General features: G+C 44.3%; 2 protein-coding genes across 4 annotated transcripts in view; one reads left to right on the top strand and one right to left on the bottom strand.

Annotated features, from left to right (window-relative positions):
- ASPN (asporin) overlaps positions 1 to 4,553 on the top strand; it is a 31,106-nt gene extending 26,553 nt beyond the window's left edge. The window contains exons 6-8 of the mRNA XM_077325732.1: positions 1,401 to 1,494; positions 2,541 to 2,679; positions 3,186 to 4,553. Coding sequence (XP_077181847.1) covers positions 1,401 to 1,494; positions 2,541 to 2,679; positions 3,186 to 3,383 — 431 coding nt within the window. The 3' untranslated portion in view covers positions 3,384 to 4,553. The remainder of the gene's footprint in view (positions 1 to 1,400; positions 1,495 to 2,540; positions 2,680 to 3,185) is intronic.
- Positions 1 to 15,450, bottom strand: part of CENPP (centromere protein P) — a 220,415-nt gene that overhangs the window by 124,637 nt on the left and 80,328 nt on the right. The gene's annotated exons all lie outside the window — the stretch shown is intronic.

The following is a 15,450-nucleotide window of genomic DNA, read 5'->3' as shown; positions in this document are numbered from 1 at the left end:
ATTTTGACTAAAAAGTTATCCAGACTAATTGGGTAGTAATTTTTTAAATCTTTATTTAAGGATTAATCAAATTAAAAGGATTAATCAAGTAAATTCTTTTAAAATTGGATTAGAATCATCACAAGCCATTTGGAAAGGTAGGAGAAACACTGGCAGCATGGAAACTATTGAGGAAATTGACAGTTAAATTCTACACAATATTAAGTTTTCTTTCAGTAGTGTTAAATATACTAAATCTTGGGAAGCAGCAATCTTAAAAGTCCTCTTTAACCAGAAAGATGAGAAATAAAACGATCATTTCCACTTTTTTCATTTAATACTATATATATATTTTAACAATATTTATTTATTTTTGTATTTATATACCACTGCTCTCAATTGTCTCGTGGCGGTTTACAATAAAACGAAATACAATACAGCCCCTAAAAAAATCCTTAACAGACTAAAACACAGTAAAAGATGGCGGTACAATAGAGTTCTAACTCGCACCTCCTGTCCAACTCACGGTCTAAAGAGCTCTCTCATATATATACATATATATATATATATATATATATATATATATATATATATATATATATATATATATATATATATATATGCACATATATATGTGTGTGTGTGTGTGTGTGTGTATGTGTGTGTGTATGTGTGTATGTGTATGTGTATATGTATATGTATACTAGTAATTAAGCCCGCTGCAGCTTAAATGCAGCGGGCGCTAGGGTGGCATTGGATTTGGGGGGGTGGCAGTGGGCTGTGGGCGGACTATAGGCCGTGGAGGGGAGGGCGAGACAGTCTGGCGTCGGCCGGGGGGTCGGTGCGGGCTGTACCTGGAGCGTCCCGGGGCGGCGGCGAGCTGTGAGCGGCGGGCGAAGGCTGGCGCGGCTGCCGGAGGGGCCAGTAGCGCGTTCTCTCGGCGGCGGTCCGATGGCGGCGTTCTTGCGGCAGCGGCAGCCTGACGCAGCGAGAGGCGCAAAGCGCCTCTCGCCGCGTCAGGCCGCCAGGGAGGGAGCCCCCGGCAGCCGCGCTTTGCACGACTGCCGAGGGCTCCCTCGGGCGGCGGCCTGACGCGGCGAGAGGCGCAAAGCGCCTCTCGCCGTGTCAGGCCGGGAGCAACTGCGAACCGCGCTGCGCGCGGCTCGCAGTTGCTCGGGCTGGGAATCGGAGGGACCAATCGGCAGGCGCAAAGCGCCTGCCAATTGGTCCCTCTGATTGTCTGTTGTGAGGAAGGGTCCAATCCGGACCCTTCCTCATCACGGACAAATCCCACCTCAGCAGCCCTTAACAATTTATTTAGTCCGTGGCGCCCGTGGCGCCACGGGCGGTTTAAAGATGTGTATATACCTTTAATATATATATGCCTTTAAACTCATCAAAAATACTTTTTTCTGCAATAGGATTACCAGCTAGTCTACTAGAACTTCATCTAGATGACAACAAAATTTCTGCAGTAGAACTTGAGGATTTTATTCGGTATAAAAATCTTCAAAGGTAAGACACAATATGGGAATTTTTTTCTTAAGATTTGATGACAGGCAATTTAGGATTTATCTGCAAACTTTATACATTTTTATTAGAGTAAGGGCAGGGACGGAAACATCTAATAAATCCCAACGAACAATATTAATATAGTAGTAGGAAAGCCTGTAGGAGATTTGGGTGGGGGGTGAAGATTGTGGCAAAACAAAGTCCCACTCCCTTTTCTGGAAGGTAGAAGACATGGCAGGGCCTGGGCGGGGGATTTGCCTGGCTTCCCAACACCTGCTCCAGATGCTCCAGAGGCTGGTGGTGCTCCTGGCCCCATCCAGAATCTGGGAGGCTGGACAGGACTGTGGGTCCCCGTGGCAGAGGAGGCTGGTGTTCCTGGCCCCACATGGAGGCTGGAAAGCTGACAAGGAGTGTGAGATCCTGTGGTGATGGCCGCCAGTGCTTCTAGCTCCATGTGGAGGCCTGGAAGCCAAAAAGGAGTGTGGGACACTATAGTGGAGGCGAGGAGGTGTGCAGGATGGGACAGAGAGTGGCAGAGAAGAGCCTCTTGATTGGTCCCCAATGGGGAGGTCTCTCCCGGGGGGGCAATCAGAGCTCCTTTGGTGCTTCCTGATAGTGCACCAGCCCCTCTGAGAGGCCCTGGGAGGGGGAGATCCATTCCCCCAAGGGCCAGTTAGAGGATGGCACGTCATCAGAAGTACTCATAACATTTTATTAAATATTATAAAAGGTAATTCAGTATTGAGGAATATTCTAATGTACTCCCAGCACAATTCATGCACATGAGGCTCAGCAGTCAACATTGCTGGCATAGTCCACAGATTGCAGCAATAGTGTAAATTCCCAAACAACTGTTTCTCCCCCCGCCACAGATATCTGTACTCTTATGCTTTAGAATGAATGGTGATACAAACATTGAAAGCAGAAACATTTTTCATTTTATTCATTACAGTAAGTGTAGTTCCTCAGGATTTCCGTTTTGCCAAAATGGTGAAAATATTGAAAATAAACCATAATGCCTCAATCTAGATTCCTTTATTTATCTCTAGGTTGGGGCTAGGAAACAACAGGATCAAGGATGTGGAAAATGGAAGTTTTGCAAGAATACCAAGTATACGAGAAATACATCTAGAAAAGAATAAGCTGAAGAGAGTCCCTAATGGTCTTCCAGATTTGAAGTATCTACAGGTAATACACGATTTGGATGCACGAATGCTACATTGTCAGAAACAAGAAAGAAACAAAAGCAAGGTCCACCTGTAGGACCCAGCTGCAAAGAGACACCTCCCAAGGGGTCAAAGCCAGTGACAATACAACTCCTTAGACCAGCCTTTTTCAACCTTTTGATTGTGGAGGAGCCCCCCAAATAATTTTTAGACAGTGAGGAGCCCTGGAAGTGATGTCAGCTGGCCATGCCCCCTTCCACCCTCCCAGAAGTGACATCACTACCCTTGGCCTCCTTATGCTCCCTCCTGAGAAGACAGCCTGGATGCCCCCTCATACCATGTCACTTCAGAGCTCCCACAGACCCCTGGTTGGGAATCCCTAACTTAAACACTAAGCTGATCTTAATATAAGCCATACACTGCACAAATACAAATTTATTACATACTATGAAACCCTAGAGTATGAGTTCCACACTGTGATTTCTCTTTTTGTTATTCAGGCTGTATTTTTCTGTTGCCTTCCTACAGGTTGTCTTCCTTCATTCTAACAGTATTTCGAAAGTGGAAGTGAATGATTTTTGTCCAACAGGAGGAAAGCTTAAGAAGAGATTATACAGTGGCATTAGCCTATTCAACAATCCTGTTAAATACTGGGAAGTCCAGCCTGGAACATTTCGCTGTATATTAAACAGAAACAGCGTGCAGATTGGAAATTATGGAAAGTAAGACTAAACAGTCAATACACCAGTTAGATATAAATAACAAAACTAGCATCGTAGTACTTGAAATTCGTTGGCCAGCTTTATACTGTCCAACTATCTTAAAATACTGACAATTATTTCAGAGGTTGTAAATTAGTAACGTAATATATCATAAATGCCTTTTGATTTACTCATTTACATTTGCTACTCATGTAAGATAAGCAAACTTTTGGTATAATGTAAAAGGATTCCTGAATGCTTTGCTGAAGTCTATGGATTTGGGCCCTGTGATGCTGTCTTCCTTGAGCCCTCTGCCACTAGCACTTCTGCATGCACAAGAAGCATGAGGGGAATGATGTCATAGGATCCAAGCCACTGTTTCTTATCATGGCGTCCAAGCTATCTATGTAATATAGACTGTTTTTTCCTTAGGAGAAAATAATACAAAGACATAAAACAACTATTCCCATTAAACTAGTTATTTCAGTATTGCAGAGGTCATGTGTATAAACTGTATCTCAAATACCAAGTAAAAGTTGTGAACTTTTAAGTTAAGTAAAATAAACATGCTATGAAAACACCGTAAAACATACTGTACTAGTAACTGATGCTCTAATCAGATTAGACAATATTTAATCATCATAGTTTACTAAAAGGCAAGATTGAAATTACATTTAGCAGCCTCAAAGCCTTTAGTATTTATTCATGTAGTTTCCCCCTACAACTGTATGCTCTCTTTTGTAACTAATACGTATGTTATGTATGACTATTAAAAATGTGGAAATTGTACATTTTTCTGCCTTTTTAGGAATAGTTAAATTCTCTGCAGGCCAGTACAACAATTCTATTTTATTATACACTGTAAATATAAATGCTCCTCTTATTGGAGGTTTTGCGTACAGTCCAAATATCTGCACTCACCAAGGCATAGCATTCTATTGCAAAGGACAACCAATAAAGCAGAAATCTCAAAAGTATACAGAATTCTCATTGCTCTTGAAGAACAAGGTGAAAACATGTGCATACATTGGAGCTACTTTATTCTGGCTACCATATGCTGCCCTTGTATAGAAATTTCTTATTTTTACTTGAGTATTGTAACGTTGTTGAATTCATTCTGCATATAATGCACTCTGTATTTGGCCGTGGCAAAATAAACTGATTAGTTAGCTGTACTTTGCTTAACTAATGCCAATACTGTACAACAGTGGCTACTTTACCAATATATTTAGAATATATGTGTTATTCGTGTTAACTATGCTAAATTGGTTTGAAAACTATAATTTGTTTCTTTATAAATGCTACTAGTAAAAAAGCCCATTGTATGAAGAAGACAATGGGCGCTAGCAGGTGGGGACCAGAGCGAGCGGCAGGCGAGGGACAGAGCGAGGGACAGGCTACCTGAAAGAGGAGGCGGGCGGCGGCTCCTCGGCGTCTCGTAGTTTTTGCCGAGGAGCACCAGGTGTGGTGCGCTGGGCTGCGGCGGCTCCTCTGCATTTTTTTGTTCTTCTGCGGCTTTCCCGGCGGCTCCATTGTGTTCTGGGGCCATGAGGGCAGGGAGCCGCCAGCAGCAGCGCTGTGGGCGGCTGCCGGGGCTCCCAGGGCGCCGGCTTGAAGCGGCGACAGGCTCCTCCAGGGTTTTTTTTTTTCTGCTGCCTCTCGTGGGCGCGCCGGCTTGGAGCTGCGAAAGGCTCCTACAGGGTTAATTTTTTTCTGCTGCTTGGAGTTGCGAAAGGCTCCTACAGGGTTTTTTTTTTTCTGCTAGCTCTCGTGGGAGCGCCGGCTTGGAGCTGCGAAAGGCTCCTACAGGGTTAATTTTTTTCTGCTGCTTGGAGCTGGGAAAGGCTCCTAAAGGTTTTTTTTTTTCTGCTGCTTGGAGCTGTGAAAGGCTCCTACAGGGTTTGTTTTTTTTTCTGCTAGCTCTCGTGGGCGTGCTGGCTTGGAGCTCCTACAGGGTTTTTTTTTTCTGCTGCTTGGAGCTGCGAATGGCTCCTACAGGGTTTTTTTCCCCTGCTGCTTGGAGCTGCGAAAGGCTCCTACAGGGTTAATTTTTTTCTTCTGCTTGGAGCTGCGATAGGCTCCTACAGGGTTAATTTTTTTCTGCTAGCTCTCGTGGGCGTGCTGGCTTGGAGCTCCTACAGGGTTTTTTTTTTCTGCTGCTTGGAGCTGGGAAAGGCTCCTACAGGGTTTTGTTTTCTGCTGCTTGGAGCTGCGAAAGGCTCCTACAGGGTTAATTTTTTTCTGCTGCCTCTCGTGGGCGTGCTGGCTTGGAGCTCCTACAGGGTTTTTTTTTTCTGCTGCTTGGAGCTGGGAAAGGCTCCTACAGGGTTAATTTTTTTCTGCTGCCTCTCGTGGGCGTGCTGGCTTGGAGCTCCTACAGGGTTTTTTTTTTCTGCTGCTTGGAGCTGGGAAAGGCTCCTTCAGGGTTTTGTTTTCTGCTGCTTGGATCTGCGAAAGGCTCCTACAGGGTTTTTTTTTCTGCTGCTTGGAGCTGGGAAAGGCTCCTTCTGGGTTTTGTTTTCTGCTGCTTGGATCTGCGAAAGGCTCCTACATGGTTTTTTTTTCTGCTGCTTGGAGCTGGGAAAGGCTCCTACAGGGTTTTGTTTTCTGCTGCTTGGATCTGCGAAAGGCTCCTACAGGGTTTTTTTTTCTGCTGCTTGGAGCTGGGAAAGGCTCCTACAGGGTTTTTTTTTCTGCTGCTTGGAGCTGGGAAAGGCTCCTACAGGGGTTTTTTTTTTCTGCTGCTTGGAGCTGTGAAAGGCTCCTACAGGGTTTTTTTTTTCTGCTGCCTCTCGTGGGCGTGCTGGCTTTTTTTTTTTTCTGCTGCTTGGAGCTGGGAAAGGCTCCTTCAGGGTTTTGTTTTCTGCTGCTTGGAGCTGGGAAAGGCTCCTACAGGGTTTTTTTTTTTCTGCTGCCTCTCGTGGGCGTGCCGGCTTGGAGCTCCTACAGGGTTTTTTTTTTTCTGCTGCTTGGAGCTGGGAAAGGCTCCTTCAGGGTTTTTTTTTCTGCTGCTTGGAGCTGGGAAAGGCTCCTTCAGGGTTTTGTTTTCTGCTGCTTGGATCTGCGAAAGGCTCCTACAGGGTTTTTTTTTCTGTCTACGACGCTGTGAGCCCGCTGCGGCCGGCGGCAGAAGGCTTCCCTTCCCCCCCCCACCCATCCACCCCCCCGAGGCTCTCTGGAGCCTTCTCTCGGCCGGCGGAGCGGGCTCGCAGCGTCCACAACGCTGCGAGGCCGCTCCGCCGGCCGAGAGAAGGCTTCCCGGCCCACCCCCCAGCCGAGGCTCTCACCAGGCGGGCCGCCATTTTCCGAGCGAGTGAAGCAGGCAATGGGGAGCCGCGCTTCGCGCGGCTCCCCATTGTCTGCTTGGGGCGGGATTGACACTCGGAGGGGCCAATCAGGAGCCGCTTCGCGGCTCCTGATTGGCCCCCCCCGAGTTTTTATCCCGGACCGGTCCCGCCCTAACTCCTCCCCACTACCCCTTACTCCTTTATACAGTCCGTGGCGCCCGTGGCGCCACGGGCTGTTTACAGATATCAGGCCATAGTCTGCAGTTCCCTTCTACTAAATGAAGGTTCTTCTCCAGAGCAAGATGCTCAGAGGAAAACTCCTAAGGGAAGACAGTTGTAGGATTCCCTCCACCCACATGCAACAAGCTCATTACACACTCACACTACATTTTGTACCTGATCCTTAGCCACTTTCATTAGAGGTTTGTTTCAAGTGTTAATGACTAAGATTGCAGCATATAATTTTTTTTTAATTGTAATTGAATGGTGACTGTAAATAAATCTGGATATTGTGTACATTCACCACATATCACCAAAATATTCACATACTAGAAGTATGAGACTAGGATCACACATATTGTCTATCAAGAGCCAGATTGGTGCAGTGGTTAGGGTGCGGGCTTCTAATCTGGCATGCCGGATTCGATTCTGCACGGCCCCACATGCAACCAGCTGGGTGACCTTGGGCTCGTCACAGCATTAATAAAACTGTTCTGACCGAGCAGTGATATCAGGGCTCTCTCAGCCTCACCCACCCCACAGGGTGTCTGTTGTGGGGAGAGGAAAGGGAAGGCGACTGTAAGTCACTTTGAGCCTCCTTTGGATAGAGATAAACAGCATATAAGAACCAACTCTTCTTCTTCTTCTTCTTCTTCTTCTTCTTCTATATGTAGAACATCCAAGTCATGTTGGATGATGTATTGTATGACCAACCAGTAAAAATGCATTGTCTCCAAATACAGACATGCACAGTGACCTATGTGAAATACAGGTGATTAAATGTTGGGCATATTCTTCAACAGCATTTGGGATTTATATACATTCACTGTGCATTATGCAAAAAGCAAAATTTAGCTGTAAATATTTTGAGGATGGGGTGTGCCTTGGTAGTACAGCTAAACAATTTGCACGCACAAGAGCTTAGGTTTGATCCCCAGGTTCTCTAGTTGAAAAGTATTAAACAGTAGGAGATATAGATGGGCTTGAGATCTTGAAGAACTGCTGCTACATGAGATCAGTAGTATGAATCATTAGAAAACAATTTCATTTGTTCATGTGCATTCAGCCCTACAAAGATATTCAAGGATATTAACCCATCAATGTTTATATTACTTCCAGCTCTAAAGCTTTCATTGTATGATTCACTCTGACTCTTAATATCACAGACCAGAAAAAAGGTAGGGAAAAAAGCATGCTGACAGAGGACCCTTTAATCTGACCCTACAAGTTGCTACATCCTTTATGTATCCATGTGCGCGCATGCACACACACGTTTTGGCCTGATGGGGAGGGTGATCCAGGGTTGGGGAGTTAAAGCTTACTCTTGTCATTGATATATCATTAGCTTGTAGATTTGAGACTTACTGCTGCTTCTTCCTTAGCTGGACACCATGATCCATTTCAGGCACCTGATGGATCCCAGTGATTTCCTATCAGGATTTTCCCACCTCAGCTACTGACAATCCTGTCTAGGCCTTGACCAATTGCCTCAAAGTGAATTTCCCCACAGACAGCGTCCAACTGTCTCCCTGGTTTACTGGGGAACTAAAGGCAATATAAAGGGAGGGACAATAGCTAGAGCATTGCTGGCTGAATACTCAGAAAGCGGCATAAAACCTATATTTCTCCACCACTGTTGGGTCTGTAAATCAACCTCCAAGCAGAATTTTTTCATATGGTACAGGGGGTTTTATATTGTAGCCCGAGGGAACTGAATTCTGACCATACAATGACCCACTGTGATCAATTTGCTATTTCCTTTGCATACAAAATAACCAAGATCCACTCTGAGTTAGATGTTGGTATGGATGCATGTTCTCACATTTTGTACCTGCTTGCCCAATACATATGGATACCTTTCAGCTTGTGGAGCCCAAGGATGTGCACAAGATCCTTGGAGAGATGAGGCCTACCACCTGTGCTGTTATAGTTGTCAAAAGCTGCCAAAGGGGAACTGGCTGAATGGTAAATGCTTCCTTGAAGGTGGGAGTTGTACCATTTGTGCTCAAGAATGCAGTTATTAGATCTGTTTAAAGCCTCCCTAAGCTCTACTGTTGAAGAACTTCCAGCTAGTCTCCAGTCTTCCATGCTGGGGCTAGGTGCTGAAATAGATGGTTGCTTCTCAGCTCCAGGGTTCTTGGAAGAGACTGACTTTCTGGCCCATTTCAATTTGGCCTCAGAACACAAACTGCTTTGGACATCTTAGAAGATCCCTACCACGAAATACACAGGGGGAATGTGACCTTGTTAGTTCTACTGGGTCTCTCAGTGGCCTTCATTATTATGACCCATAGTGTCCCATCCTCTTTGCACAGCAGCCTTTCTCAATCTTTTACCTGCAGAGTAACCACAATACATTCTTCAGGCTTCAAGTAACCCCGGAAGTAATGCCAGCTAGCCATACCTCCCTGCCACGCCCCTGGAAGTGACATGTTTGCAGTTTAGATAAAATAAAATGCTTATTAAATAAAAAGTTAGTTTCATTTTTGTGTGTGCAGTGTCTTGCCTGAGCTAAACAAGGAAGCATTCATCTCACCTGTCATAAAGCTCAGGATGCAAAGCAGCAATTCTCCTTAGGGGAAATTATCTATATGAACGGAGATCACAGATAACTTTGGGAGATCTCCAGACAGCACCAGGAGGTTGGCAAGCCTAGCAAGAACCACTGGAACAGACAGAGGAAGCCTCCCATCATGCTTTGTTCCCTTCCCTTTTTCAAGAAAGCACCATTGCACCCCACAGGTGCCCTGGGCAATCCAGCTGGTTTATTGCAGACTAGAAAATAAACCCGCTGTACTCTAGAGACAGCGGGCACTAGCTGTTTGCCAGCCCTCCCGTGGCGCAGCCTACCCGTGTGAGCGGAGTCCGAGCGGGTCTGTGCGTGGGCGAGTCCGCCACACATGGCGCCGCCGCCGCCGCCGCTCAGGCCTCCTCGGTTGCCGCCACTGCTGCCATTCCCATCGCCGGTGGCTGCTCTTCCTCCGGTGCCGGCTCTGGCAGTCCCTTGCCGCCGGACTGACAATAGAAGGACCCCAAGGCCCCGATTGTCAGTCCGGGGGAAGGGGCCTATCGACACCCTTCCTCATCCCGGACAGGGCCCGCCCTCGGGGCCCTTACTGCTTTATTTAATCCGCTCCACTAGGAGCAGTGAAAGATGAGAGAGACAGAGAGAGATAAAGGAGAAATGGCCCAAAAAGGTGATTTCTCCAAACAGAGCTTCTGGAACCAACTTCTCCCAAAATTTCAAGCTGCTTTGGGGTGGGGGAAAGCTTTTGAAGACAATGTACGTTAAGGTCACTAACCACAATTCCTGCCTTTAGACAACACATTGACAAGTCATGTGCCATTTAGCTTAATTCCAAATTCTAGTGAAGACTCACATTTGACTTATGATCAACTTCATGACCAACTTCACTGGCAGTATGTGGGCAGCATGCCTTTTAAGCAGGAGATTCCTGCATGCCTCAAGAAAGTCTTGACCTATCACTATTTTATCATGTCTATCAAGCATTAGATAAATAAGGCAGCAATATATACTGTTAGTATATATTAATTCTACCAATAGCTAGCCATGGTATTCCAGAGCAAATCTCTCATGTTTTATTTCTGTAAATTCAGGACAATAGGGAATTCAGTAAGTAAGGCTGGCACATTATCATCCTTGCTGAATGGTCCATCTCCTACACACTTAATATTACTTTGAATTACAAATACTGCAAACAGTCATCATGCAACAAACACTGCTTTCTTCTCAAGCTGATACTTCAGTGTAATAGCACCACCTAACTGTAGAATAATCAAACATATAATCACTCCGGTTAAGGACAATCAGCACCTTTTTACACTTATATATATGAAACTTTCAAATAAAACCAAAATATTCTCTAAGTGTTTCAAGTTTAACTTATATTAACCAGAAGTAACCATCTTCAGATGTTGGAAGTCCAATGTCCTTCAAAAGCAATACTATCTTTGCCTTGCAAGGATTCAGTTTCGGCTTATTTACCCTTAGCCTTTAACAGTCAGGAATTGGTTCGTAGGCTCTACAGCATCATCAGGCAATTTGGATAAAGAAATATGGAGCTGGATATCAGCAGCATAGTCATGACACTCCACAACCACAAATATATTAAACACAGGAGATAAAACTAAGCCTCAAAAGAAATTCCACACTGATACAACTGAGTCCCACCAATAACAGGCTATTATAAGCAATCAAAACCACATCCTTCAATTCCCATTCACTCTGCAAAGGTTTCAAAATATCAGGGTTTTGATAGATGTAGCCAAATAATTCTTTTGAAGAAAGGCTGATACACCTGTAACAGCAGATTAAATGCCTTGTATACTACAGATGTTATTCGAATACGTATCAGTAAAAATGGATACAGCAGCAACCACAAGCTGTGACTTTATTCTTTATTCCACTTGGAACTGATTTGATCCCAACTCTTGGTTAGCTCTTAATGACATTCACTGACCCATTTGTACCAGTAGTGCGACACTGGGTAGCCGCTGGGTATTTGGGCTGGGGTAGGTTACCCCGACTCTTCCCAGGTCCAGACAGAGGAGTATTTTCCCTGCTGTACCCAGTCCACCCTGGATTTGTGTCTCCGGACGAGGCAGCCAGGGCGGCGAGATTCCTCTGTGCTGTGGGACTATGAGGGCCTATTTTTTTAATTTGAAGAATGCGGCATTTTGTGACACCACAATACCACATTCTTCAAACAAAAACAGATGCCCTAGGTGGCTCCGCTGTGCTGCACAGCACTGCAGAGCCACTTGAGGCATTTTTGTCCCTTCTGGGGCACCAAAGTCACAGCCGTGGGTGGGGAGGAGCTGGGCCAGGACGGCTCAATTCTCCCCTTCCTGAGAGCCCAGGCACAACATAGGCCTTGTTGGCACCCAGGGCAAATGACATCACGTGAAAACAGGAATTTGCTGTACCACCAAATGAGCAGAGGGTCAGGGCAAATTCCCTGTGTGGAAAGGTCACTGACAGTTAAGAGCCTAGGGGTTATACCACTGAAGGGAAAGGAAGTGAAGGCTACTGCCAAACCCCCCCTCCCAATCCAACAACCAGCATTCCCACCATTTTGACTTGGCTGATCTGACCACATGGATCCATGCTACGGTTACCTCAAGGCTATCCCCCTATAATGGTTAAACCCACTTAGTAACTTCAGCTTATTTATTTACAATATTTCTATGTTGCTCCTTTACAATCCTGCCTGAAATAGCTTACAATTAAAAAGCACAGTACAAAAAACTACAGGCTATTTAAAAACATGCCACTGGACATAAACAACATTAAAACTATCTATAAAACTGTGAGGTCCACAGCAGCTCCCAGGTCTCACCTTCTACCCTTATATCTTTCTGGGCTAGAACACTATCAGAGGCCTAAGCTGTCTTAGCCAAGCAGACAGCTTAAACACACCGCCCTGCTTCAGGCACACGTAACCTCACAACAACTTTACACATACTCCCTTCCTAGCTTCTAACATGGAGTTTCCTTTACCCCTCCCCATTGCAGTCTTAAGGCTTCCCCAGTTCCACCTCCCTGATCTAGGTGCCTTTTATCTTCAAAGCGCTTTCCTTAGGATGGTTACAGCCAGCCTGGCTTAACTCTGATGTGACCTTAAACCATCACTTGGCTGCTCTTCTTTTTCTAGTCATCCTTCTTGTTGCTGGTGTTCAGTGATATGGATGGGGTGAATTGGGATGGCTGGAAGCCTGAATGCCAACCTTGTTCCCCCATATGATCTTCTGAGGAGTGCAGACCTGCTGGTGTGGCTTGGGCCATAGGTCCAGCATATTGTCCTACCTGAGGACTCCAGGTGGCTGTAGTAAACCCCACAGACCACACTTGCCTCTTTTGCTTCTTCTGGCCTCAGGGGAAGGGGAGAAGGCCCCTCCTGTGGAGACAGGATGGATGGATCCAGATAAAAACAGTTCATTAAAAAGCTGATAAGATAAAACTCCAGTTTAAAAGCCTAGATCAGGCATTCTCAACCAGGCTTTCATGAAACCCTGGGGTTTCTTGATGGCCCTGGAAGGGTTTCCTGAATGGGAGGGAGTTAATTAATTTGTAATATATTTTTAAAATTTGTTAAACATTTATTAGGTGATATGACCATATATGACCCACCCCTCCCAAAATGGCCAATGATGGTCCTAGAGGAGGTGGGAAGGGGAGGGTCCTGGGTGGGTGTGTACACAGCTATAGTCCTCAACCATAATCTGCACGATTGCACCACTTCTGGGGTTTCTTGAAGCCTGAAGAAGATTTCAGGGTTTTTTCAATGGAAAAAGGTTGAGAAAGGCTGGCCTAGATAAGAACTTGTGATTTAGCCTGATGTCTAAAATAATCTAAAGTATGTGCTAGGCAAGCCTCAAGGGGGAGGGCATTCCAAAGTACAGTGATGATCCCTGTAACCAAACCTTGATAATAGCCTGACTGCTGCCTTTGGGATCAATTGAAGTTTCTCAGCTATTTTCAAAGGTGGCCTCATTTGGATTGTATAAACAGTAGTATTAACAGCAGTATAACGTGGATGTAATCAGAGCATGGATCACTATGCCCACTACATGGCACTATATGGCCTTTTGAGGAGCAGCTACAGCTGGACAACCAGCCCAACCTGGTAAAAAGGCACTGTGTGCACCAGAAGAGACCCTGAACTTCTGGCCATAGGACAGTAGCCAGTAGCATCCCCAAGCGATGAACCTGCTCTGTATTAATTATGCAGAAACATAACAATGGGCAGGTAAATATGATCACACAACAAGTATTCTTGTTTAAATAATGATCCCTTGCCTTCATTTTAGTTTGATTTCTAGTTTTCCATTCCTTTTATTTTCTTTCTAAATGCCTTGAGTTATTCTATCACACATAAAATCAGTACAGAATTTCCTTGAGATAGAAACTTATATCCTAACCTAACAATTATGAACTGTAAGTAAACAAATGTACATTTATTATGCAGTTAGGCTAATGATTGCACAAACATCCTTATGCATAACCTGCAGATGTGTCTACTTTGCTTATCTATTCTTTACTGTCTTTTAAAGTTTTACTTAACTGTTAAACAGTTACTAAGTTAAAACAGAGGATGGCAGTCTAATCCTGACATACCAGAGGTTTTTAACGGAAAAAAAGAAAAGATATTGCTTGCTTTCTTTCTTTCTTTCTTTCTTTCTTTCTTTCTTTCTTTCTTTCTTTCTTTCTTTCTTTCTTTCTTTCTTTCTTTCTTTCTTTCTTTCAAAACAAATGTGTACAGTACAGTACAACACATGTGAGTATTAAAATGGGCACTGTCCTGCATGTAGTGGAATCCAGGTGGCATTTTTGTATATTCTACAGCCTTCTGTTAATTATATTATGGCATAGCAGTGCTCTGCAGATTTTACAGACACAAGATCTACTGACAGTGATACTGGAGCCATGTGACAGGAAGTGGGAGTAACAGGACCTCTCTGGTGTTAAGGTCAGAACTGTAGGTAGCAGATTAAGAAAGCTGGGAACAGGAAACACAAATGAGGTAACAGTTCACCCATGGAGGAAACTGTTCCACTTTTGAGTAATCTTATCTTGCTGTCCTCCTGTTTCTTTCAGCAACCTGACCAAAACCTAGCAGGAGCAGTGACATCCTTATCCTTATTTAAATATGTCCACAGTACCAGTTGGTCTTATCAACTTGAGAGAGTTTGTGACACAGCAACTGGGGCTATGAGATTCACCTATGGGTACTGACCCATAGACTGAGGTGCACAGTGCATATTATTGGGGAAATATCAGGGCTTAATTCCAGTGATCTGAACAGAAACTGCCCAATTTGTCTTTAATATTTGTGTGTGTTGTTGCATCCTCTGATCAACAATGATCATATTAGAGAACCCAAACAGTAATGTTTCTGACCAAGTTAACAGGTAAGTTGATGAACAATATTGCTATAGATTCAAGTTGGTAGCCATGTTCATATGAAGCAACAGAAAAAAAGTTTGATTCCAGTGGCACCTTTAAGACCAACAAAGTTTAATTCTGGGTATAAGCTTTCATGTGCATGCACACAACTACAAATAGTGTCTGAAGAAGTGAAATACTGGAGCTTACCTGACGGTTTCTACTCTTCAGTTGGGTGAAGTAATTCAAACTGGTTAGGCCACACCTCGAGGCATGGCTCCAGACATGGCTATGCTTACTTACTTACTTAATTTATTTACGTTCATTTCGACCAAAATTTTTAAAGCACTACTATACAATAGCAGTTTGTAAAGGGAAGGTGATACATTAAAAGGTTAAAAATGCATCAACAATAAAAATTAAAACTTCTTCACCATAAAAGCCAACATTTAGAAGCCGTTGACTATTTTACACGGATAAAATGAGCCATAAAAGCTATAAAACTAATAAAACTGTTAAAATATAAAACAAAAGACAAGATTAAGAGGCGTGCGATACATCTGCTAACCAAAAAACATAAGAAGTTATGTGGACCTGTTATGGCTATACATGAGTGACCCATTCTTTCCTAATTCTTAAAGCTAGCCACGCAAATTTTGCTACTTTGCTAGTTAACAAAT

The sequence above is a fragment of the Paroedura picta genome, chromosome 3 (assembly GCF_049243985.1).
Source record: "Paroedura picta isolate Pp20150507F chromosome 3, Ppicta_v3.0, whole genome shotgun sequence".
Classification (NCBI taxonomy): Eukaryota; Metazoa; Chordata; class Lepidosauria; order Squamata; family Gekkonidae; genus Paroedura; species Paroedura picta.
The sequence above is the reverse complement of the archived record's forward strand: the minus strand, read 5'-3'. Positions and strand labels throughout refer to the sequence as shown.